Source organism: Sorex araneus, chromosome X, assembly GCF_027595985.1.
Source record: "Sorex araneus isolate mSorAra2 chromosome X, mSorAra2.pri, whole genome shotgun sequence".
Classification (NCBI taxonomy): Eukaryota; Metazoa; Chordata; class Mammalia; order Eulipotyphla; family Soricidae; genus Sorex; species Sorex araneus.
The window spans coordinates 213,077,883-213,103,564 of NC_073313.1; the positions used below are offsets into that span (position 1 = coordinate 213,077,883).

Consider the following 25,682-nt stretch of genomic DNA (forward strand, 5'->3'; position numbering starts at 1 on the left):
AATTCCAAAGGTAGTTTAAAATAAAATAACCTATTATTTCTCCCGAATACAAAAAACCAATAATGGATTCAAAGAATGACTTGCTTTAACTTTTTTTTTCTGGTTTTTGGTCACACCCCAATGGTCCTCAAGATTTAGTTCTAGCAGGCTTGGGGGATCATATGGAATGCTAGGGATCAAACCTGGGTTGGCTGCATGCAAAGCAAGTCCCTTACCCACTATACCAATGCTTCAGCACCTTTATTTATTCTAAATAAGAATTATTTTTAACTCTTCTGGCCTTCACTCTATATTACAACCTATGGATGTATATAAACCTATAGTGAAAAAGCTTTCTAAACAAAAGCCACTTTCTTCTAAATTCACTTCTACAAGTTTTCATGGTATATAGGTGCTCAATATTTTTTTTTAAATGTCGACAGTACACACATTATGGAACACTATCATATTATCCAGCACATCAAGAGCAAACAATAAGCTTTTGTTTTATCTATCTGATATAACAAAGTTATTTAAGTAATGCTTTCAAAATTCAGTTCTGTTAATCCCGTTGCTCATCGATTTGCTCGAACGGGCACCAGTAACGTCTGATTGTGAGACTTATTGTTACTGTTTTGGGCATATAGAATACACCACGGGTAGCTTGCCAGGCTCTGCCATGCAGGTGCGATATGTGGTAGCTTGCCAGGCTCTCTGAGATGGGTGGAGGAATCGAACACGGGTCAGGCGCATGCAAGGCGAATGCCCTACCACTGTGCTATCGCTCCAGCCCAATTAATAAAAGCAGAAAATATATGACTTTAACAATAGCAAGAATCACTAGTATATGAATGAAACATTGAGATATAAGAAAAGACACCTTTGGAGTCACCTTGGAATGCTGAGTAGGTAGTCTAAAGTGACACTTAGCTCATCCATATTTGTCTGTTCAAGGCATAAAGGAATTGTCAGAATGAGGCCACTTCGTCTGTCCTTTCCTCCTATTAAAGAAAAATATATGAAAATCTACTATGCAATAGATATCAAAGCAACAAAAGAACAATATTTGGCTCCAATGTTACTAAAACAATCACAAGTTTAAGACATAAATTTGAAAAGAAAACCTGCCTAATGACTGTTTATTTTACATATTGTCATATTGTAACTGTTTATAGTAGTATAGTAAGATTATGGAAAATTTAGAAAAATAAAGGTAAAACATTTACCCTTAGAATCTTCCTTCACTAAAAAAAAATTGCAATTATAATTTAATTTTTTTTAATTTAGTATGTCTCAATATAAACAACTCATCAGTATCTGCTGTGTGCCTAGCATAATAAGTAAAATAAAATAAATTTCCAATCAACCTCTGAAGAAATGCTTAAAGTAAGACATGATGATATGTTACTGTTTTCTAAAGTGCTCTATAAAATAGTAAAAGTAAAACACGGGGAACTGGAAATCATAAAAAAAATAAGCTATAATAAATGTAAAAAGTTTCAAAGGATAGTCAAGACTGCAGAAAAACAAGTAGAATTTATAAACTAAGTAAACGAGTGTTTTAGGATGAGGAATGACCCGAGTTAGCTCACAAAAAGTCAGGAAAGCACACTTTGCTGATGAGGGAAGAGAGAGAAAGCCCAGACTGGCAGAGGCTGTGCAAAGACTGTGCAAAAACTGTGCATAGACATGGAAGTCTAATAGCCCGGTAGTGAAAAATACATTTCACGGAGGTTCAGTCTTCATCAGTTTGCCATAAACATTAATACTTGTTTTAGAAATATGCAACATAATAATGTTAAGGTAACCTTAAATACATATGTCACAGTACCTTCATAAAACAAAGCATATGTAAATGACCAAATATTTTACAAAATTACTATGACCACTAGTAAAATATGTGTTCTCTTTGAAGCTGCTTAGGTAATATAGATTTTGGATTGCTACCAAAGATAAATTCAAGCCTGTATAATTATGCGTAAATGGTTAAAAGTGAAAATCATGTAACATATTTCATAACACCTCCAGTGTACTAAAGCTTTCTTACAGGAAGATGGAAGAACAAATCCAAAACACAGAGTTATCATCAAAACTAATTATTCTGTGCTGCAGAAATAATTGTTTGGATGCTGGTTGGTCAACTATCCTTAAACTATATAAATTATTGCAATTCTGTGTAATAAATAAGACATTGAAGCATCTATTATGCATATGTAATTTTCATCAAATTAGAAAGCAAAAAAAACTCATCTGCCAATTACCAACAGAGACAGGGTCAGTTCAAAAATCAATGCATTTTGATTAAAACAATGTCTTAGAAAAACATATAAAACTAAAATCTTTGTGAAACAATAAAATGCATTAGTTTACTTATCAAATACTTCCAGTTTCAAGAAGAAAACATACCTGAAAGGAAGGCTAGTTTTTTCTTTAGAATGGGTAATATAACCGAGGCCTCCATCTTACACCGGAAAACTTCCTCACTTCTGAAAAGACAGAACGTTAAATGTCAACTACAAGATAGCAGTTCATCAGTGAAAAAAAACTTACAGTACTTCCCCCTTTTCTTTATCTTAGCACTACTAACATTTTGGTTTTTTAATTTAATTTAATTTAATTTTTTATTAGTGAGTCACCGTGAGATAAATTTACAGACTTACAAATTTTCATGCTTGTGTTTCAGTCATACAATGATCAAGTACCCATCCCTCCACCAGTGCCGATTTTCCACCACCAATGGTCCCAGCATCCCTCCTACCACCCCCACCCTGTCCCCTTCACCCCACCCCGCCTCTGTGGCAGGGCATTCCCTTTTGCTCTCTCTCTCCTTTTGGGTGTTGTGGTTTGTTACAGAGGTATTAAGTAGGCATCATGTTCAGTCTATAGTCTATTTTCAGCCCGTATCTCCCATCCCTAGTGGGCCTGCCTAGCGCCCTTTGCTTGGTGGTCCCTTCTCTGAGCTGCCTTTTGCCCCAGCATGTAAGGCCAGCTTCCAAGCTGTGGAGTAATCCTCCTGGTACTTATTCCACTACTCTTGGGTGTTAGTCTCCCATTCTGTTACTTTATATTCCACAAGTGTGCACTACTGACATTTTGAATAAACGCTTTTACCCTACTGTTTATCTCAAGATATTTCCTGATAACACTGTTTCTAATGTTACCCCCAAACTTTTTGTGGGTGAAGAGGCATACCCTGTGGTGGTCAGAGCTACCTCTTGGTTCTGTCTGTGCTCAGCGATCACGGGGAGTGGTGATCCAGGGAAAAATCTGATCAGTCAAGTTGATCCTTTTCGATCAAATCATTATGTGATGACTTGATTTAGTTTTACTTTAGTTTTCTTGGCTTAGTTTTCTATAGTTTAAGGGTTAAGGGCTAAGACTTACTCCTACAGTGACAGCTAAAAATAACTTCCCTTGAAAGGGGATCAGCATAGCAGGCATTGGAGGTTAGTTGGGTTACCCAGTCTAGTATACCATCATCAAAACTGAACTTTAAATAGTTTTTTAAAACTAAATTAAAAAGAAAGAAAGAAAGAAAGAAAGAAAGAAAGAAAGAAAGAAAGAAAGAAAGAAAGAAAGAAAGAAAGAAAGAAAGAAAGAAAGAAAGAAAGAAAGAAGGAAAGAGAGAAGGAAAGAGAGAAAGAAAGAGAGAAAGAAAGAAAGAAAGAAAGAAGGAAAGAGAGAAAGAAAGAGAGAAAGAAAGAAAGAAAGAAAGAAAGAAAGAAAGAAAGAAAGAAAGAAAGAAAGAAAGAAAGAAAGAAAGAAAGAAAGAAAGGAAGGAAGGAAGAAAGAAAGGAAGGAAGAAAATCAGTGACCCATCTACATTATCTATCTCTCATGGTTTCATGACTGAGAAGGCGTTGTCCATCACATTTATCTCTTCCTCCCCTGCCCCACCCACCATCACAGGACACAGGCAGTTCCCTGGGGTACGCTGTAAGATTACACCCAGTGATTACAAATTCTCTGGAAAATAATTTTCATGAGCAGCAATGTGACTACATAAAAGTGTATTAGTTATTCAGCAAACTCTAAGAACTAATCCTATTTCTGGCACTGTGCTCCAACAGCTGGAGCCAAAAATTCAAGTCACAGTGCAGCTCTGAAAAATAAAATGTAGTCTTAAAATTTATCAAATATTAAGAAAACAGTAGTTTGATATTCGTCACATATTGGTTAATTAAGCAAGTATGTTATGTGCAGTTTTTGTGTGTACAAAACCACCGCTATCCCTACCTGTCTTCAAAAAAATATTGTCAAGTTAAATTTTTATAAAGCATATTAAAGTATTTATAATTTCCCAATTTTCCATAAGGGAAATGCTAGTATAATAACCATTTTACTAACATGTTAACTGAAGTTCAGAGATGTTGAATGTTGTTCAATATCTCAACTAGTAAGTGGAGAAATTATGATTCTTAGCCCCAAAAAATATTTCAAGTAACAATGTTCTCACACCACACAATCAGATTAGCAGTAAAACAGCTCTGAAAATATCCAGTGATATATGTCCAACTAAATACAACAGAGCTCTAGACTATAGTGAAATAAAAATTATATAGTCTCCTTCTACCCTCTACACTAAAATGCCAGCACTTTTGCTCACTACTGCTTTGCATCATCCAAAGGAATGCTGATAATATCAGTGAAAGGGTCACAAAACAGTAAGATTATAAACACAGATTTGACTTCATAGAGCCCATGAAAGCTATGAGCAAGAGCAACAAATCTATACTGTCAAGGGGCTGCATACATAAAGCAGCTTTTCAGTTGGCCCTTTCCTATGATATGAGCACAAATTCTCAGTTGTTTTTGGTTCCTTCCAATTTTCTAAAGACTGTTCCTCTCTTTTTCATAAATTCTATGAGTTATAAATCATCCAACCAATAAACTGCACTCTGCCAAGGTTAGCTCATGTAGACTTCTCTTTTACTCGGTGGAGAAAATTTACGTAGGAAGCAAAATTGCAATTAAGAGCTTGTTAGATTCTATCTGCAATCATTTAACACTTCTTCTTTTAATTTGCTGCCACTTATTCTGAATGAATACTTCAATACATCAAGGTTTTAAGTCTTACTATAAACGAATCCGATTAACCAGGACTGAAAAGAACATCTGGAATTCCTAAGATCCACGAGGAAAGGAAACGATAGTTGCAGGTGACCCCTGAAATAATAGCTGTATTATACCAGCTACAAGTCAGTTATTTATTTTAAACCAAGAAATACCAATTTTTTCTCCATGGTATTCTCCACATATTTAAAGTGAAAAGGGACAGGATTTCAGTCTCTAGCCTGCATTAACTTGCAAACTATGGTATACAGAAGCAACTGTACATAAAAATCACTGTCTCCTGGAAAGCAGATGTTTCACCCAATCCTTCCATTACTATATAGAATCACCTCAATACAGCAAAATATTAAACTTCCTTTTATTTTAAAAAATCTTTTTTTCTCCCAAGAACAGAATGAGAGTGATTAACATTTTTTTAAAGGTACAAAACCATAAATATTTAGGTAAGTGGGTCACGATCAAATTATCCTTTGTCTTCCTTTTCTTTTTAAAAAAGTTGGGGGGGCACACTGGGCAATGCTTGGGGTACTCCTGTTTGTACTCGGGGATCATATGGGATGCCAGGAAACAAAGGTATGTGCAAGGCAAATGTCTTACCCACTGTTCTATCACTCCGGCCCCTCATGTTCTTCCCCAATGGGATATATAGAATCTATATGAAGTCAATGAAGGACTTTTTCCTAAATAAGAATTAAAGAGAAGGGGCTGGAGCGAGAGCACAGCGGGTAGGGCATTTAGCTTATATGCAGTCGACCCAGGTTCGATTCCCAGGATCAAATATGGTCCCCCGAACACCGCCAAGAGTAATTCCTGAGTTGCATGAGCCTGGAGTAACCCCTGTGTATCGCTGGGTGTGACCCCAGAGGGAAAAAAAAAGAATAAAAGGAGGGAAAATATATTGTCAATAAAACCTGATGAGTCAAGATTAAAGAATGAAAGCAGTACAAAAATTCACTGCATATTTAACAAGATGTCACAAGTTATATATGGTCATTTAAAACATTAATTACTTTAAGTCACATTCTAATCAATTTAAAGGAGGTAGATAGCAAGAATTCATAATAGATGAGGTACCTTAGAGATTGGCATATATAAGAAAATTTGTGCACCTATAACAAGACAAAAGACAGTGCCAAAGTATATCATTATTCCTAGGTGTCAGGTAAATCCTACCAAAAAAAAAAAAAAACCACCAGACCTTCTGATAGCTAAGGATGAAGTTCCTGGGGAGAAATATTGTAATATCAGACTTAACTAGTATTTATAACCATTTTCTACTTTGAACATTTTCCCCATCTTTACTAATATACGGAAGAATTAAAAGAGGGCAATCAAGGTAACCAAGTTAAATTGGCAGCTTGTTCATCCCCACCCCTTCCCCCACCCCCAGAGCAGATACTGTGATTTATCTTTGTATTCATTAATTCATTCAATAAACATAACTTGCAGTCAAAAACCATTTGATCAATGGATAAATAAATGAGCCTGTATATGGTAAAACAGTAAAGGAATACACTTACCCTAGGAATTCTAACATTATCACAAATACTCAAACACCAATACCTTGTGGTCCAATCATAGGATTAACACATGCATGACTTTTCCTCCAAAGTAACTTCTCTACCTTGCTAACTTTCACCTACCAGGTCAGCCTTCCCCTACTCCAGCAACTGAGAGAAAAGCAGGTGAGTGACAGTGGTGGACAGACACCAGTGGGTACTACCTATGGGCAGCCATTAGAGGGCAGCAGAGAATGTGCTGAGCAGCGGGAAAGGAGAATTGCCAGCCTTTTAATCAAGACCGGACAAATTACACCTCACAAGAGACTGTAATTGGCGATATGAATGGGTACACTGGAACTCCTCTCTCTTTAAATCTAAATCAGCCAGTTTGGAAAATTCAGTTAGAGGATTTAGAGAGCATGTTTTAAACCACTGAAAATACATTAGGATAGCCTAAGGCTAACTAAATCATTTCTGATAAATCGACATTATATTGATTTATAATAGCAATGAACAAAAGCAGAATGTAAATTTCTTAGTGTCAATTTTCAGAAAAAAAAACACTAATTTCCTTAAATTCAGATTAGAAATACCTCCAGTAGTTCTTATGAAGTACCAAAAGCAGCACCTCAGAGACCTAAAACAATCACACAAACAGGCACTTAGCACCACCTGAGTTTTATCAATTAACATATATAAAGCAGATCAAGTACTGAACTTTTATGTGCTTTTTTGGTTATTGCTGCACCAGAGCATAATTGTTAATCTGGTTACATAACAATTTCTGACAATTCTAAATGACAGACCAACATTTATTTTTGAATGGACTTTAAATGAAAAGGAGAAAACAATAACTTTCAGCACAAAAGAGATCTAACTGAAAACAAAAGGTTAAAATATTACCATGCACAAACTATTTCTATGTAGGATCCAATACATTTGATGAGGAAAGCAGAATGAAAAACAAGAAAGATAAGGAAACTGAGTTTCCAGGGCTGAAGCGATAGCACAGCATGTAGGGAGCTTGCCTTGCCTGTGCTGACCTGTGTTTAATCTCTGTCATCCCACCTGGTGCCCCTCCAACCCCAGAGTACTACCAAGATTCCTCAGTATAGACCCAGCAGTAACCCCTGAGTATTACGAAGTGTGCCTCCTACCCCCAAAAGAAAGGTTTTGAGATCCCTAACAAAATATCCTCTACCTTAGGAGAATTCTCTATTGAGGTCAGCAGGGCATTTAATGCCCTATACTGCCTTTAAGCTTTAACAATTAAAAATTTTTGCCAATGATACTGTCATCCCACTATTCACCAACTAATAAAATAGCTACTGGATACTCATTAGAAAAAATCTTTGAAAACCCTTTACAAAATTGACAATATAAGCAACTACCTCTACATGAGGACTGGAGTGATAGCACAATGGGTAGGGCATTTGCCTTGCACACGGTTGACCCGGGTTCGATTCCTCCATCCCTCTCAGAGAGCCCAGCAAGCTACCAAGAGTATCCCGCCTGCACGGCAGAGCCTGGCAAGCTACCCGTGGTGTATTCAATGTGCCCAAAACAGCAACAGCAAGTCTCACAATGGGGGCATTAACTGGTGCTCACTGGAGCAAATCGATGAACAATGAGATGACAGTGCAACAGTGCTACAGTTCTACCCTACATCACCTCTCCTTTCTACAGAAATTACCCTGCCACCTACAAAGTCAGAAGCAGAGGGAACTCAGCCCCTTTGGGTTTTCCTCTCCCAATCTATTATACCAAACTCTTGGTCACTACAACCTCCAAGCTTCAAACAGATAAGGAAATTCAAAATGTTCTTATCTATCTGAATTTTATATGCTTCTACCTGGCTGTCAATCTGTCAATTTTGGAGTATTTTTTGCTCCATGTTATGCAGCTGCATATATGAATTTGGGTCATTTCTCTGGCAATGACAAGAGTCAGATATGGATGGTTGGAGCTCTGGGCCTTTGGCAGAATGGGGACTGGCTCTGCACCCATCCCACTAAGGTTCTAGAGATCTAGTCTGGGGGCAGCTGGGCCCACCTGGAATAATACAACTGCCAGTGTCTCTGGAATAACACAAATGCCGGTGTCTCTCCACCATCATTCCAGAAGCTGGGCCCAGTATCAACTGTCCTCATCTCACAATGTCTCTGGGGCAACACCAAGCCACTTCTCTCCTGATCTCTAACCTAGAAAGGAGCCATTTCTTTTTCTCACTGACAAAGAAAGACACACATGCCTTCTGCAAGTGATCACAGACGAAGGTCTATGTTTTAGACATAGAATCGCCTAACAGATTTAAACAAGGCTTTACCGGAATTATCTGCTTCGTATTTTCAAATTAATTACCTTGTAAATTAATTTTTGGAGCGATAGCACAGTGGTAGGGCATTTGCCTTGCATGCAGCCAACCTGAGTTCGATTCCTTCGCCCTCTCAGAGAGCCCGACAAGCTACTGAGAGTATCTCGCCCACACGGCAGAGCCTGGCAAGCTACCCATGGTGTATTCCATACGCCAAAAACAGTAACAAGAAGTCTTACAATGGAGACGTTACTGGTGCCCACTCCAGCAAATCGATAAGCAACGGGATGACAGTGACAGTGACAACCAATTATTTATAAATTTAATACCATGCATCTACAAGTACTTCAGTTAGAATGAGAAAGCATACAGATAACAATTAACATTTTAACATGTTTTTTTAAAAAATATACATATAATGCAAACATTATCTGATAGATAACAAATACCACAATGGGGGAATAATGAAAAGTCATATAAAAGGGCCAGAACAATAATTCAGAGATCAAAGGTACAAGTCTCAAATCCCAGCACAGCATGTACATGCCCAATACATACTATAGCACTGTCATCCCACTGTTCCATCGATTTTGCTGGAGCGGGCACCAGTAACGTCTCCATTATGAGACTTGTTACTATGTTTGGAATACCGAATATGCCACGGGTAGCTTGCCAGGCTCTGCCCGTGCAGGCGGGACACTCTCGGTAGCTTGCTAGTGTCTCTCCGAGAGGGACAGAGAAATCGAACCTGAGTCAGCCGCGTGCAAGGCAAATGCCCTACACACTGAGCTATTGCTCCAGTCCTCCAAAACATACAATACATACAATTTATTTACTGGGGCAGCAAGATAGTACAGGAGTTAAAGCATGGGCCTTAAACACAGTGGAAATAATTTACCACCACCTAGGCAGAAACATATGAATTATTTTCACATTCAACTTAAAATTCTATTTTTTAACCAATATAAATTATAATGTTTCTTAGGTAAAACCAAAATAATAATACTGAAAATACTACAAATCCTTAACTTAATCAGTAATCAAAATGTCATTTTACTACCAAAGAGAACAATGTAATACAAGACACAGAGAAAACTATTCAGAGAACAGTCACTCCTTTTATTCCTCATAGGACTGTTTGCAATACTATTGCACCAAGCCAAAAAAATCTCCCCCTCCCACTACCACGGATGGCCTCAAGGACACAGGATTCAGTTCCAAAGAGCTGATCTCCCAGTTTTAGTGCAACAGAAAAGCCTTGAATCCAGGGTGTGGTTCATTTATTAGCTCACTTTGGGCCATTCCTTTTATTGCCTTTACTGCATAATCACTAAACATAACTCTGTGACAGGACAGGATTGCATAAATGGAACTATATAAGATGTTCAGTATACTTACAGATAGTAAAATTCAATAAATGTCATATATAATTTGTCACAAAATGTTCCTTCCCTCACCCATTACTGGTTTATTACTACTGTATACTAATGCTTTTTGAGTACAGCACACTGAAAAGATCACAGTTTTACTACAAGTCACTTAACACTTCCTGGAATTTCATTATGATCCAAGAATAGTATTTCATCCTTGGAGCTATGTACAACTGTATTAATGATTCCACTTTTCTGAGGAGAAAACTGAGTCAAAGAGAAGATAAATAATTTGCATACAGTGGTACAGAAAGTAACAACTGAGAAATCAGTGTTGGGACTGAAGAGAGCTCAAGAGGATAAGTAAGTTGCATACTTTGCATGGAGGAGACCAAGGCTAGAACCCTGTACCACATGGTAAGCCCCACCTCCCGGGTCCACAACCCGCCTCACCCTGAGCAAACAACAAAAATCAAACACCATCAGTAAGTGGGGAGAAAGCTGAATAGACACACAGAAGGCAAAGAGGCAGATAAAGAAGTGTTCATCATCACTGATCATCAGTGAAATGCAAATTAAAATGTTATCACCATACACCAGTAAGAATGGCCTATAAGAAAATAGGGCACCATATAAACTCATTAACGGCCATGGCCCAGAGACTAACAAATAAATCTCAGACGATAGCCACAAGCTGCAGAGATGCTTCTGGACCCCCAAAGTCACCTCCAGATGTATCACCCTACTTACTCCACTGATGTACCGAGAGTAGTACACCACATTTGATGGGGTTAAGGTAGAAGGGAATCAATCTCGATCCAAAAATAAATGAATAAATATTATCACACAAAGCTAACAACATGTTAGTAATCTCGTATACAAGGGCTACATAGCTCTAGGGTGAGATACAACAATCTTCACACATTTTCCTCTAAGGAAACTTTTTGGGATCATTTTTAACACATTATTCATAACAATCCATACAAAACAAATTATTTAGAACCGGCTTTGGGGACAGGCTTGGGTAGTGGTGGGAAAATTTGAAATAATAGTGGTAGGAAGGTGTTATGGTGGTGGGATTGGTGTTGGGACATTGAATGTAATAAATTATTACAACTTTGTAAAAATAGAATAAAATTGGGAAAGAAAAAAGAAGGAACTCTCACTGCAGGTGACAGTGTAAACTAGCACAGACCCAGAACCAAAGACACCCTCTTCTCTAACTCTTCCATTTTGTTGCTGGGGAAACTGTCTTAATTTATTCAGGCGCTAGAGCAAAATTATAGCCTGGGTTGGCTTATGCAACAGAAACTGGATTCTCATCTAGCTGCCATAACAAAAATACCAAACATAAGTGGCACAGAAATAACAGAAATGCTGGTTTGTTATCTTTGGAAATTGGTATAATACATCTCAAAACATTAAAAATAGAACAGCATATAATCTAGTAATTTCAATCCTTGGTATCTGCCCCAAGAATACAAAAACGCTAATTTGAAAAGATTAACACACATCCATATTGATTACAGTACTATTTATAATAGCCAAGATAGGGAAACTATCTCCAACTGCCCAATGACAACAAAGTGAATAAAGAAGATGTACTAAGGCCAGGGAAATAGCTAATAGCTCCACTAGACTGGTGTGAGCTCTCTGTGCAGAAGCCCTGGGTTGGACTGTCAGCACTGCATGTCCCCTGAACGATGGCAAGTATGGCTCAAACAACAAAGGACAAAAAGAGAGGAAAGGGGAAAGGAGGGTACAGGAGGGGGAGAGGGAAAGGGGAAAGAAAGAAACTGTGCTATTTACATGCAATGAAATACTAGGGCCACACACACACACACAAAAAAAAGAAGAAATCTTGCCTTTTTGTTACAACATGGATGAGACTGGAAGGTATCAAGCTAAATAAAGTAAGTTAGAAGGAGAAAAACAAATACCAGATGACATCACTCATAAGAGAAATGAAAAACAAAGAGAGGGAATAAACCATACCCAGTGAAAACAAGCCATTAAAAACTGAAAAGAGAAACAAGGTTACCAGTGGGGTAGTGATGGAAGTGAACAGAGAGAAAAGTCCTGTTAACAGTGAGAATGGGTTACTAGCACTTTGCCGGGTAGGTGTGATGTGGCACATATTACCTCCAAACATTGCACTCCTGGAAACCACTGTTGTTGTCTCAACTGGGGAAAAAAAAAAAGCAGTAGATAAATAAATCAAAATAAAAGCACAGTCTGGGGCTGGAGTGATAGCACAGCGGGTAGGGCGTTTGCCTTGCACGCGGCCGACCCGGGTTCAATCCCCGGCATCCCATGTGGTACCCCAAGCACCACCAGGAGTAATTCCTGAGTGCAAAGCCAGGAGTTACCCCTGAGCATTGCTGGGTGTAACCCAAAAAGCAAAAAACTTAAATTAAATTAAAAAAATAATAAAAGCACAGACTTAGAACCAAAGACACCCTCTTCTCCAACTTTTCCATTTTGTTGATGAGAAACTATCTTAATTTATTCAGGCATTAGAGTAAAAATATAGCCTGGGTTGGCTTATGCAACAGAAACTAGATTCTCATGATTCTATTCTAGGTGCCATATCAAAAATACTAAATATAAATGGCACAGAAATAACAAATTTATTTATTAACAATAACAAATAACAAATAGAGCTCTGAGGATAGAAAAACCAAGGCAGAGGCCAACTTGGTGCCTGGTAAGAGTCCTCATGCTCAATCACAGATGCCATCTATGTGTCTCAAAGGACAGAGGGGCAAAGGAAATCTCTGAAGTGTCAAGAACATTCATCACCACCTGAGGCCAAAATACCAAGTATCATCATCCTGGAGATTAGCTTTCAAACTATCAATGTGGAGGTGATGCAACAGCTCAATCACAAGCAGAGACTGATTTAAGACACTGATTAACTCAAGTCTGCTCAGGAAATAACAGGAAGTCCAGGAGACTAAACTGAGTAGCACTACTCTCCACTGTATGATATTGTCACAGAAAAAGCTCAAACGGAATAACTGGGGCCAGAGAGATAGTACAGTGGGTAAGGTGCTAGCTTTGCACGCGGCCAACTCAGGTTCAATCCCCAGCACCACATAAACTCACTGAAACCCCCTCCAGGAGTGATACCTGAGCACAGAGCCAGGAGTTAGCCTTCAGCACAGCCAGGTGTGGCCTCTCCCCACCCCACAAGAGGGTTTAAAAAAAAAAAGAAAAAGAATGAACAATGCATGAGTAATTGCAAAGAAACATGATTTCACACATCCTAACTTTAAATAAATGTCTCCACAAAAACTTAGACATCAATGATCCTAGCAGTATTATTAATAGCTCTCAAGACCTGGAAATAACCCAAATGCCCATCAATTCAGAATAGATAAACAAAAGGCGGTATACCCATAAATGGAAAACTACTCAGAAGTTAAAAAAAATTAAATATTTACTGACACACTACAAAGCAGATGAACCTTAAACCACAATGCTAGTTGAAAGAAGCTAACAGAGGTCTTCTGTTCTATTAATTCAGTTTACATGACATATGCAAAATGATAAATTCAAAAGAGACAGTAGTATGGCAGTTGCCCAGAGTTGGGGTAGGTGTGGGAATAATTTGTAAAGATCTGAGTATTCTCTGAAGGGGGAAGGGGTATAAATGTTAAGTCAAATTGTGATCATAGTTATGTAAATCTTACAAAAACTTAATGAATTATAAATTGAAATTGGGTGAATTTCATAGATAAGAATTTTACCTCAGTAATATGTCAAAAAAATAAAAAATAAAAGAATTGCCATTTTATAAATCCAAAAAATATAGGTGAAAATATTGTACATTTTAAGTATTAAAACAAAAAATATGCAAGAAATATGTTCTAGAAAGTCTGTAAAATGAATTGCATGTGCTGAGCAATTTATCCCTCTGACTTCCACTATAATTAGAACATACTGCTATAAAAGAACCTCAGCTGCAAAGACAAATTTCTTTCCATATTGTACAGACTGGATGGGATAAAACAATAAGAGGAAAAGATTAAATGAATTAAATAGAGGAAGGAAAGAACAGTACAGGAAATAATGTTGTCACTTTTATGTTTATAGATCACCCAAACTATCACTTTAAATGAACTGGCAGTACAGAGAGAATTTAAATTTGCTTTTTATTTGAACACATGGAAAATTATAAAGGTCTAATCTCGTACAGTATCTCAAAGTTTTTATATATTCACAAGTGATATCCACAATTTAATTAAATGTTAAATATTTATTCTTTTCCATGGTATTATACATTCTAAAAAAATCAAGCTTGCTTTTGAGAAATGTACAAAATATGCCTTTGAATTAAGAAAGTAGCAGGACTTTTCTGTATTCCCTTAAAAATCAGTCTTAGGGTAAACATCACCTACACTGAAATGCAAAATTACATGTTAATTATTTGTACATTTTTATAACTCCAAATAAACAATTACTTACATTATTGAGATTGTTCTAATGTATAAAGCTCTATCCTAACCCCTTTGTGTGCTCTGTTTTAATTGCAACTAACAATCTTATGAAATTAGAATTACTGTTGTCAACGTTTAACATTTGAGGAAACTGAAGCTTGTGAAAGTTTCCTCAAATGTTAATCGTTGACAACAGTATCCAACCTACACAATAGGTCCTAATGCTTGTAAGGAGAAAAACTATCATTTAAACTTAAGGTCGAGTCCAAGATCCCACTCTCCTACAATAAGTTATATTACTCTTGTTTAGCACATAAACTTGATTTTTTTAAAAAATGAACCAATAAATGTTTAATAAACATCTATTCAGTAGAATTCTTCATTATTCTGGATATCCTGGTATATAAGGCTATGTTTATTAAAAAGGAGTCCCACATCTTTTAGTGACAAGTACTTTACTATGTATAGATGGTATTTACCAATAGTGAAATGAAGATACCCATGAAACTGTTGGGATTTATTTAAGTAGATAATGTGGATCATCTTTTAGTTTTCTCTCTACTTTCCTATCTTTGAAAAAGACCAACTATAAACATGCCAATATTGTGAAAGATGGAGCTACAATCCTTTAATCCTCTTGCATTTAGCAATGTGTTTTCATTTAAAATTCAAAAGCAGGCAGGAAATTGAATGTACATAACCTTAAAGTATTCCATATTCTCTAGGCTAAAAGTCTTTACTGGGAAAGATCTGCATATCTGGTCCTCACGAATGCTAAGGAGGGAAGAGATGGAGTCTGATAAAGGCAGTAATCAGAAGAGAAAATGCTGGCAGCAGGCATAGTAGCACTTTTGTCACTGTTGGCACTGGGCAACTTTGTTTCCCTTCTCCTTGAATTCTACTCACTTTGTGACTATCATCATTTTCTCAGCAATCCCCGTCTCATTCTACCAAATTACCAATTACCATCACCTTATCATATCTGTCTCTACTTACCAATTTTTCCCACCACCTATGTGTCCCCCCCCCCCCCGTTTCCCTCCCACAAACTTCACCCCCTGCCCTGACTGCCTCTAGGGCAGACATTTCTCTCTCTTTCTCTCTCTCTCTCTCTCTCTCTCTCTCTCTCTCTCTCTCTCTCTCTCTCTCTCTCTCTCTTTCTCTCTCTCTCTATTTCTCTCTCTCTCCTCTCTTTAGTCTTTCTCTCTTTCGTTTTGGGCATTATGGTTTGTAATACAAGTACTGAAAGGCTAGCATGTATATCCCTTTACCTACTTTCAGCACTCTGTTCTTGTCAGAGTGATTATGACAAAGATAGTTAGAAACGATCACTCTGGATAAAGTGGTTAAATTACTATGGAAAGCGAAACCTTATGTTCACAATATACATTCAGCATGATGCGTGAATAGTACATGGTTCATTAAAAAATCAGGCAGACATCCTAGATGAAGATTCAATTAAGTATCACATTGTTTCAGCCAGAAAAGTGATCTTTTAAAGATTTTCCAAAGGGCCAGAGTAATAATAGAGCAGGTATAGGGCATGTGACCAACCTAGGCTGAATCGTGGCACTCTATACGGTCCCCCTAGCATGTCAGGTGTGATCCCTGAGCGCAGAGCCAGGAGTAAGCTCTGAGTACCGCTGAGTGTGGCCCCAAAACAAAAATAAATAAAGATTTTTCCAATGAAATAAATATTAACACTTAAGGACATGTTCCAAGTTTAATAGCAATTTATTTAAGTATATAATGAATATAGAAAAAAGTTATTTCTGATATTTTAAAATAGGTGTTGATTCAGTCGTGTGAACATATTTATTTGCCTAAAACACTGGCACATGACCAAGATACAGTAAATATTCCTTGAATAAACTGCCTTCTTATCATCCCGCTGGCCTTCTCATTTAGGTGCCACTGGGGAAAATAACTAGGAATCAGGAGACAAACAAGCTTAGAGCATTTTAAACCTGACAAAGTACTATGAATAGAGCAAGCATTTACTTTGTGCAGAATATTAAATTACACAGTGCAGGGCCCTTTACTGAAATATCCTGGGACCTGGCCCATTGGCATCATGAATGAAAAGTGATGCTTTATAAGCCTTCTTTATGCTGAGCCAACTCGAGCTTCTGGCGTTTAGAAATGGCTTATTTAACTTTCTCACCTCTGTGCTGAAGTGAGTTTTTGATATCTGTATTTCAACACCAGAGGAAAAGCACCATTCAACAAAAATATTTTTTTCCATTTTATGAAATTAAACCTTCACTTTCATTACATTGTTCACCATCATACCCTTTTCTACCTCACTTTCTCACTTTAATATCTATAAATATTCCCAGATCCTAGTTCTTTCTTGTAATATTTAGATGGCTCTAGAATCTGCCTCTCAGTTGGCAAATTATCTGATAGATCTGTATAGAATCCACAAAAAAACCACAAAGGAAACTTTGGGATTTTGCTAGACAGTCAAAAACACATTATAATAGCAAATATTTCTAATGATCCAAGCAATATAATTTCTGTCAGTAGAGAAATAGCTAATACTATATTAGTACCTGGATTAGAACTATTGCTGTATTAGTACTCTATTAATACTCTTGAAATGAAACTGGGGTGATCAAAATATTAGTTTTATAGGAACAGGCAACATTAAGATAAAAATTTAAAAGAAAACATACGAAGATTTTTACAAAAAGTAATATGTTTTTAAAAGACTTTCAGTTTTTCTCCTGTTGCTTTTGAGATTTGGCTTTTTTCTCTTGAAAACCGTCTTAAACTTAAGCCAGAGCCATTGTACAGTAGGCGGGGCATTTGTCTTACGCACAGTTAATCCGGGTTTGATCCCCAGCATCCCTTGGGGTTCCCTTAGGGTTTACTCTTAAAATTTACTAAAATTTTACTCCTTGCCAAGAGTAAACCCTAGGCACTGTCAGGTGTGGCCCCCAAAAAACAAAAAACAAATTTGCCTTACACTCTTTTTTTTAATTAACACTGTTATACAAGAGTAAATGTGTATATCTCTAAATATTCTTCAGGAAACACTATTCCCTGCCAGGCTCACCACCAACATGCCAATATCCCTCCACATAGTCCAGTGGAGCCTTTTTCAGCTCACAATCCACTGCTTTAGTGACCAGTTCTACCAACAGTCTAAGAAGCAGTTTTCATTGGACATGTCTATTCCCTTGATTCTTTTCTTTTTTCCTTTTCTGGTGCTTTGCGGAGGGGACAACAGGAGCAACTCTCAGCACATGATCCAGAGTCACTCCCAGTAGAGCTGTGGGGACACCCTACAGTGCCAGGAATCAAACCCAGGCCACATGCATACCACACACAGCAGCCCTTTGAGCTCTCTCCCTGGCCCTTATCATTCAGTATTTGTCTCTTTTCCTTCCGACTTATTTTTTCTTTGCATGACCCCCTACAGTTCCATCTATGCTGCAGCTAAAGGTGAAATTTCTTTTTCTAACAGCAATATTCTACGATGTGCATATAGTAGTTCTACTCTGTGTATATATTACTCCTCTGACATTTGGTACTTGGGTTGCTTCAGAAGGGGCTTTCTTGAAGTGAAAAAAGTCTACCTGTTAGTTACCAAAGGATTAATTCCCATATTTAGTTATTTCTATGCTACTTGTGGAACCCTTCATGGTTTACTGTTTACCCACAAACAAACAAAAGAGGCAGGGTGTAGTGGTAGGAACTTGAACCTAAGTGAAATATGATCAAATCCTAGTTCTGGCCTTGTTAGTTCTGTGACCTTAAGCACATTACTTTACCTCTTTATCCTCTAATTTCAGTAACTCAAGGTAACACATGTTTTTCTATCCAGCATATGGCAGAATTCTTTCATTGAATCTCCGTTTGAGCTTAAGCTCACTCTAACTTGTTATAATTCTTAAAAGGGGGATGTAAATATGACAATTACCCCTCCTGAACCCCTTCTTTTTTAGGAGTCCTCCAAATAGCAGGAGTCTCAGTTGACATATATCAACTACAAAGGCAGAGTCATCTTCTAGTCTTCTGGTCTCCATACTGTAAGAAGCCAAATGCTGGCACATGTGCTGCCAGCCAGTCTGTTACAGACAGACATCAAATATGCTCAGGGTTTGTACATGGTGAATGAGAACTTCACAGTATTCCTGGCCTGATAACATACGGTTACCTCAATTACACCTTTGACACTGTGGAGGGCTTTCTCTTCTTTCCAACAAAGGCATCCATTTGCGAAAGAGGAGTTAGGTAGGATTCTATTTTAGGTTCTGTGAAGACAGTGATAGGAAAGAAGGGAAAAAAAAGATATCGCAAAGATTTTGCTTTAAGATATAGGCTTCTGAAGAAAGTAGCTGTACAGTTGTTTGGCGAATAGCTAGACTTTTTGGTGCAGATCATATTTTACCTAGCCCCTTCAACTATGGATAGCTACTGCATATGGAATCACATAACAAATGGGAGATTGTGAAAAATCTGGCAACAGTTAAAGGCACAATGCACAATGACCAAATTTAAAATCAAATGTGTAATGAATCAAGGTATTTCTAACAGTGCTCAGCCATGTTGTGCTTCTTGGCTGAAAAGAAGCCTCAATTTAAGACATTGATGTTAGAAGATAATGGTATACAGCTGAAATCTATGTTATAAACCAACATAGATTTTATGTAGCTTTAGTAAGACCTACAACTTAAAAAACAGTATACCTCCTAAAGTAGACATGAACATGATCAAAGAAAGTGATTTTCTTAAAGTAAGCAATGATATATTTGGCTATGTAGAAAAATATGAATACCAATCAAAAAATGAAATAAAACTGGGCATAACAAAATCAGTAACAAAAAAAGGGTACCTACCTCAAATGGAAGACTACAAACTAAAATTAAATAATTTCTAAAATATGACATGAAAATAATCATTGAAAGAGAAAAATGCACCACCTTGAACACTTATATTAATAACCAAATAAATTACTAATTTAAAAAGAAAAATAACAATGATTAATGGGAAAAATGAATTTTAAAGAATATCTATGGGGCCAGAGCAATAGCACAGCAGGTAGAGCATTTGCCTTGCATAAAGCCAACCTGAGTTTGATCCCAGCATCCCATGTAGTCCCCCGGGCACCATCAGGAGTGACTCTCAAGTGTAGAGCCAGGAGCAAGCCCTGAAAACTGCCATGTGTGACTCAAAATAGTTTTAAAAATCTGACAAACTGAAATTCTGAAATTTTCTTATTAAGAAGCTGGATAAGGTTAATTCAAAACAAAATAAAAAGAAATAATACAAAAACAAAATAAAATATCGTTTTCAACATAAAAACATAACACAAGAGGGTTGGAGAGTACAGAAGTTAATGTGCTTGCCTTGTATGCCACTGACCCTGGTTTAATCTCTATATGATTCCCTCACCACAGCCACAGATACTCTTGAACAGAGCCTAAAGTAACCCCTCCGCATCACCGGTTATGGGCTCAATACCCACTGCCTTGTCATATAAGATTGTTCAGTAAATATAACTGGAAATGAAATAAGCTGGATAGCTGAATGACCAACTGATAATTTTTCACAATCCTCACAGTGGAGTACTATACAGCTCTAAAAACACATGATGATCTTTAGGAGATAATATGGTATCCCAGTGTACAATGCTGCACTGCACTGTAGCACTGTCGTCCTGTTGTTCATCAATTTGCTCAAGCAGGCACCAGGAACATGTCCATTGTGAAACTTGTTACTATTTTTGGTATACAGAATACGCCACAGGTAGCTTGCCAAGCTCTGACATGTTGGCAGAATACTCTCAGTAGCTTGCCAGACTCTCTGAGAGGGACAGAGGAATCGAATCCCAGTCGGCCACGTGCAAGGCAAACGCCTACCTGCTATGTGGGGAAAACAAAGAGGAAAAGAAAGACAGTGCTGCACTACTTTATGTGTATTAAGTAGAGCACATACACATATCGGTCTGCTCAAAGAGAAACAGCACAAAGGGACTCGAGAAACTGGTTTGAATAAATGCCAAAGTAGGTAAGGGAGAACGTATAGAGTGTCAGAAAGTGCGAAGAGACGAACAAGATAACTTATACTTTCTAGAGTATGACTTTCTGTATAAGTCTGTCTATAAAACATTCTCAAAGAGAAACAACACAATAAATAGGATGAAAGGCTGTGTCTGTGGGGGGAACCCTGCAATAGAAGACGAAACAAAAGAAATGTCTCAGATGGCATTTCAAATAATAAAGGGTCTACACAGATGAGAAAGGAGGACTGACACAAGTACCTTTTGAATACAGCATTTTTACATACCCCTAGATGCAAACACAAGGAAAATCACACATAAATAATGAATTCCACTCAATGGGCTGGTTATTTTTAGTAGTGTTAAGGATTATCAGTTTGGAAAAGGAGGAAGCTAAGTTAGAATGAAGTGATTCTTAGAATACAAAAATTAGAGCACCAGAGCTATAGGACAGAGGGTAGGGTGCTTGCCGTGCACATGGCCGACCTGGATTATATTGCTGGTACCAAGCATGGTCCCCCAAATCCTGCCAGTAAGCCCCTGCAAAAGACAGCAAAAGTACATAAATTTAGCAGGCACTCATTAGTAATTAGTAATACATATTAATATATGCAAATACAGGTTGTATATGTCATAGCTCTGTCCACTGAGGTTTATTTCTTGGTTTTGTTTGGTTTTGTTTTAGGGTCACACCAGCAGTGCTCAGGGATTACTCCTGGCTCCGGACTCAGAAATTTACTCCTAGCAGTTTATGGGGTGCTATGGATCAAACCCAGGTTGGCCGCATGCAAGGCAAGCATCCTATCTGCTGTACTACTGCTCCAGCTCCACTGAGGTTAATTTTAATCCAAATAAGGTTAATTTTAAGCTTCTCTTAAGTTAATTTTAAGGTTAATTTTAAGTTCATTTTTAAGCCACATCTGGCAATATTCAGGGTTTACTCTTGCTCTGCACTCGAGGATCACTCCTGGTGGGGCTGGGGGGACACATGTGGTGTCAGAGGTAGAAATTAAACCGGATCAGCCAGATGTATGGCAAGCACCTTACCCACAGTGCATCTCTCTGGCCCCTTAATTTTTAATCTATGGCTAATCTGACATATTAATTTACTATACCACACCATGCCCAGATATTCTGAGTATTTCTTCCTGAGTCCCTTTGAATGAGACTGGTATTTTAATCTGCGAAGCACATTGTCTCTATAGTGTGAATTCGCTATAACTCACAATTGAAGAACTGAAATAAGGAGCTCAAAGAAGAAAGTATTAGTAAGACAGAACCTCTCCAATTAAGAGAGGATTCAGCCGGTCACACATGTGCACAGTAGTTTTTAATCTTTCACACCAACATTTTGGTCTGAAAGGTACTGGCCCACAAACTAAGAGTTAACAAACACTGCCTAGTAGACCTGCCTTTAGACCTAACCTGCAGCAAAAATTCTTCCTTCTCCTTGGTCTCCATCCTGACACTCCATGTTTTTAACTGCAGATTAAACTTCATGATCGCACAAGTCAATTCCCATTGATGAATTTATACACACACACACACACACACACACACACACACACATACACACACACAACCATCTGGGTGCGTGTGCTTGTATACATATGTATTAAAGAGAGAGGGATGGAGACATGGATGAATAGACAGGCTAGTTAATGACAGGTAAGATAGATATTCTTACTAATTTTATTTCTCTTGTGAACTCTGGCTAACAAAATGGTCAGAAAATCTAAACTAATCTAAGCAATGAGCACAAGTACCTAGATCACACTTTAAAATTTTCTAAATTTTTCACACTAAAAAGCACCTGTGATAAAGTGGCAAATTCCCAGACTAGATAAGGAAAGCACCAGATGACACCGAAACATTTTACTGCTAGAATTTATAAGAAAGGGGGCACAGAATGATTCAGGTAAGAATCACAGTTGTATTCATAAAACTAAACGACATGTTTTGCCAGAATATCTACGTAGGGTACCTACATAGGCTCAAAGTATCCCACCAAAATATATTCTATTACAAAGGAAAAAATGGTGACTTTCAGTGTGGAAGGAAGCCCGAAGGACACCACCCTAGCTAAAATGCTAAGTGATTACATCACCGGCAATGGAACAATGACCTATCCTCTTCAAAAAATGTCCTATTATAAAACATGAAGAAAGACCAAAAAATTTTCCAGATTAAAGGAGATTAAAGAGCTATGGCAATGAAAAGAAACATATGCTCCTGTACTAGACCCTATGCCAGAAATAACTTCCCTCAAGACATTAAAAAAAACTTTTAAATTTTTTGAATAAAGCCAATGTAATATTATATTAATGTTAATTCCCTGATTTTGACTGTGCTGTGATTATATAATATTTTTTCCTTCAGAAATGCACACCAAGTACTTAGGGGCAAAGACATGGAGGCTACAAATCACTCAAATGGTTTTTTTAAAATGATGATTACTGACTCTGAAAATAGCAGATGTGGCATAAAGTTAAAAACTGAAGGATATGCAATGAAGAGTATATGTAAATGTCCTGAATTATTAGTTTAGGGGAATTCAGGCCACAACTAGCTGTGCTCAGGCCATACTACTGGCGGTGCTTGGAGATCAGCCTAGAGTTGGTAGCACGAAAGGCAAAATGCCTGAGCCTTATACTGTCTCTCCAACCCCTCATTATATTATTTTTTTTTTTCAGATTTTTCTGCTAGACTAAAATGATGTCAAAATTTGTTAGAAACATTTGGAAATAAACTCCTCTGCCTTATTCCCACCATGCACGTGTAACGACATTCACACATAAAACCTAAAAGAACGGAGCTGGGGTTTTTTTGCCTTTACCCTCTCTCAGATGGTTATATAGCCTGCTGACCCCCAACTACTCTCCTCAATGGCACTATAACCTGTATCTTTCAAATCTTCAAAGATTTCTCCACTTCAGGCTCCTCTTTCACACGCTTAAAAATTAGAGTTTCCCTATAGCCTGAAGCGTCCAGCATGGCTATCTTCTATAAGACTTAGGCATTTTCCACATCATACCATTTCTCCAACAAGAGAACAACTACAGTCCATTTATCTTGAAATGCTCTTTCACTGTTTGTATCTGGCATATATTGCTATCACTCCGGAAATAACTTTTTTACACAATCCATTTATCCTCTGAGCCTTTATCCTCTATACCTTTCCTGTAGTTTCTCTGACATAATACTCATGCAAGGGTAAAGATTCCTTCTTTAGTGCTACTATTTTATCTCCAACTCTCATTAGCTGATGGTGTTGTTTTGTTGTTGCTGCTACATTACTAGAACAATTACTAGGACCAGTTGGGGGGTGGGGGAGGTGGAGGCTTTAGGGCTCTGAGTGTGTGTGTGGGGGGGGGGGGGCGGGATAGGTTGGGTATTCCCAGGGATCAAACCCAGGGTCTCACACATGTAAGGCACGAAATCTACCACCAAGCTTCATTCCAGGTCCTATACTATCTCTATTATACTTGTCACATACCCATTCTAAGGTGAATGGGAATTCACCAATAGAAAAGACCATATCATATCATATGTTGAATCACTTAGATAGCCTCAAATAGAGACTGGAGCAGTAATACAGCAAGTAGGACATTTGCCTTGCACATGACTGGCCTGAGTTCAATCCCCAGCATCACATATGGTGCCCCAAGCCCAGCAGGAGTGATTCCTGAGTGCAGAGTCTGGAGTAAACCCTGAACACCACTAGGTGTGGCCCAATATGAAAACAAAAGCAAAAACAACAACAAAAAGGGAAATCCTTAAATAGCACTTATTAATTGTATATAGACATGATTATGCATTATATAAATAATGGATGGCAGAAAAACTTTAAGAAAACTGCAATCATGTCAGCTGATCTCAATAAAAAAATAAATATATAAGTATGGGGGTTAATACTCTTGCCATGCATGTGGGAAACCCTGGTTCAATCTTGGTACCCATACAGTCTGAGCACTCCCAAGAGTGATTCCTAATCACAGAATCAGGAATAAGCCCTAAGAAATACCACTGGGTGTGGCCCAAAATATCCAAAAAGAAGAAAAAAAAAAGCAGCACATCACAAGGAAAAATCTATGTACTGAAAATTAAAACTAAGAAAATATATTCTTAAGGCTATAAACATTTGATAAGAAAAATGACACAAGCATTGGCTACTTTCTGCTTAATATAAATTAGAACAAGTTACTGTTACCGTCACTGTCATCCCGTTGCTCATCGATTTGCTTGAGCGAGCACCAGTAATGTCTCCATCGTGAGACTTGTTACTGCAAGCCTTAATAATTTTGCACTACCTTTGGAAAAGAATCTGCAGTTTTGCAATTTTTAGTTTCTGTAGTTTAATGATTAAGAATAAGTTATTGCCATAGGCTTTTAAAGTATGAACTGGACTAAAATAATTTGTGTGAACAAAATAATACAAGACCAAAAGTAGTTTAAAGAATCATCTTATTTTTTGGTCAAAGAGCATTAAAAACCACAATTACAGATTTAAACTGAATTCTATTAAAAATCTAATCACCACTTCAACTTTTGCTTATTTAAAACTATTCGATTATTGCCCCACAGCTTGGAAACTGGCCTCACATGCTGGGGGAAAAGGCAGCTGAAATAGAGAAGGAAACACCAAGTTGCAACACCATTTGGGTTGAAAGATTCGTGCTGGAAGTAGACTATAGACCAAACATGATGGCCACTCAATACCTCTATTGCAAACCACAACACCCAAAAGAAGAGAGAACAATAGGGAATGAGCTGCAGCAGAGGCAGGGTGGGGTGGTGGGGGATGGGGTGGGGGTGATGGGAGGGATACTGGGAACATTGGTGGAGGAGAGTGGGAACTGATGGAGGGATGGGTAAACGATCACTGTATGAAATGCAAACACAAAAGTTCATAAGTTTGTAACTGCACCTCAAGGTGATTCACTAATGAAAAAAAACAATTCAACTATATAATACTCTAGGAGAAACAGAAAG

At 37.7% G+C, this 25,682-nt stretch overlaps 1 protein-coding gene across 5 annotated transcripts in view; it reads right to left on the reverse strand.

The window, feature by feature from the left end:
• Positions 1-25,682, reverse strand: part of SESTD1 (SEC14 and spectrin domain containing 1) — a 126,772-nt gene that overhangs the window by 82,720 nt on the left and 18,370 nt on the right. Inside the window, exons 1-4 of one of the 5 annotated variants that reach the window (XM_055121594.1) lie at positions 13,371-13,621; positions 12,381-12,422; positions 2,386-2,465; positions 872-980 (exon numbers count right to left, since the gene is read on the reverse strand). In XM_055121594.1, coding sequence (XP_054977569.1) covers positions 872-980; positions 2,386-2,440 — 164 coding nt within the window. In that variant the 5' untranslated portion in view covers positions 2,441-2,465; positions 12,381-12,422; positions 13,371-13,621. The other 4 variants (XM_055121592.1, XM_055121593.1, XM_055121595.1 and 1 more) reach the window with 4 other exon arrangements.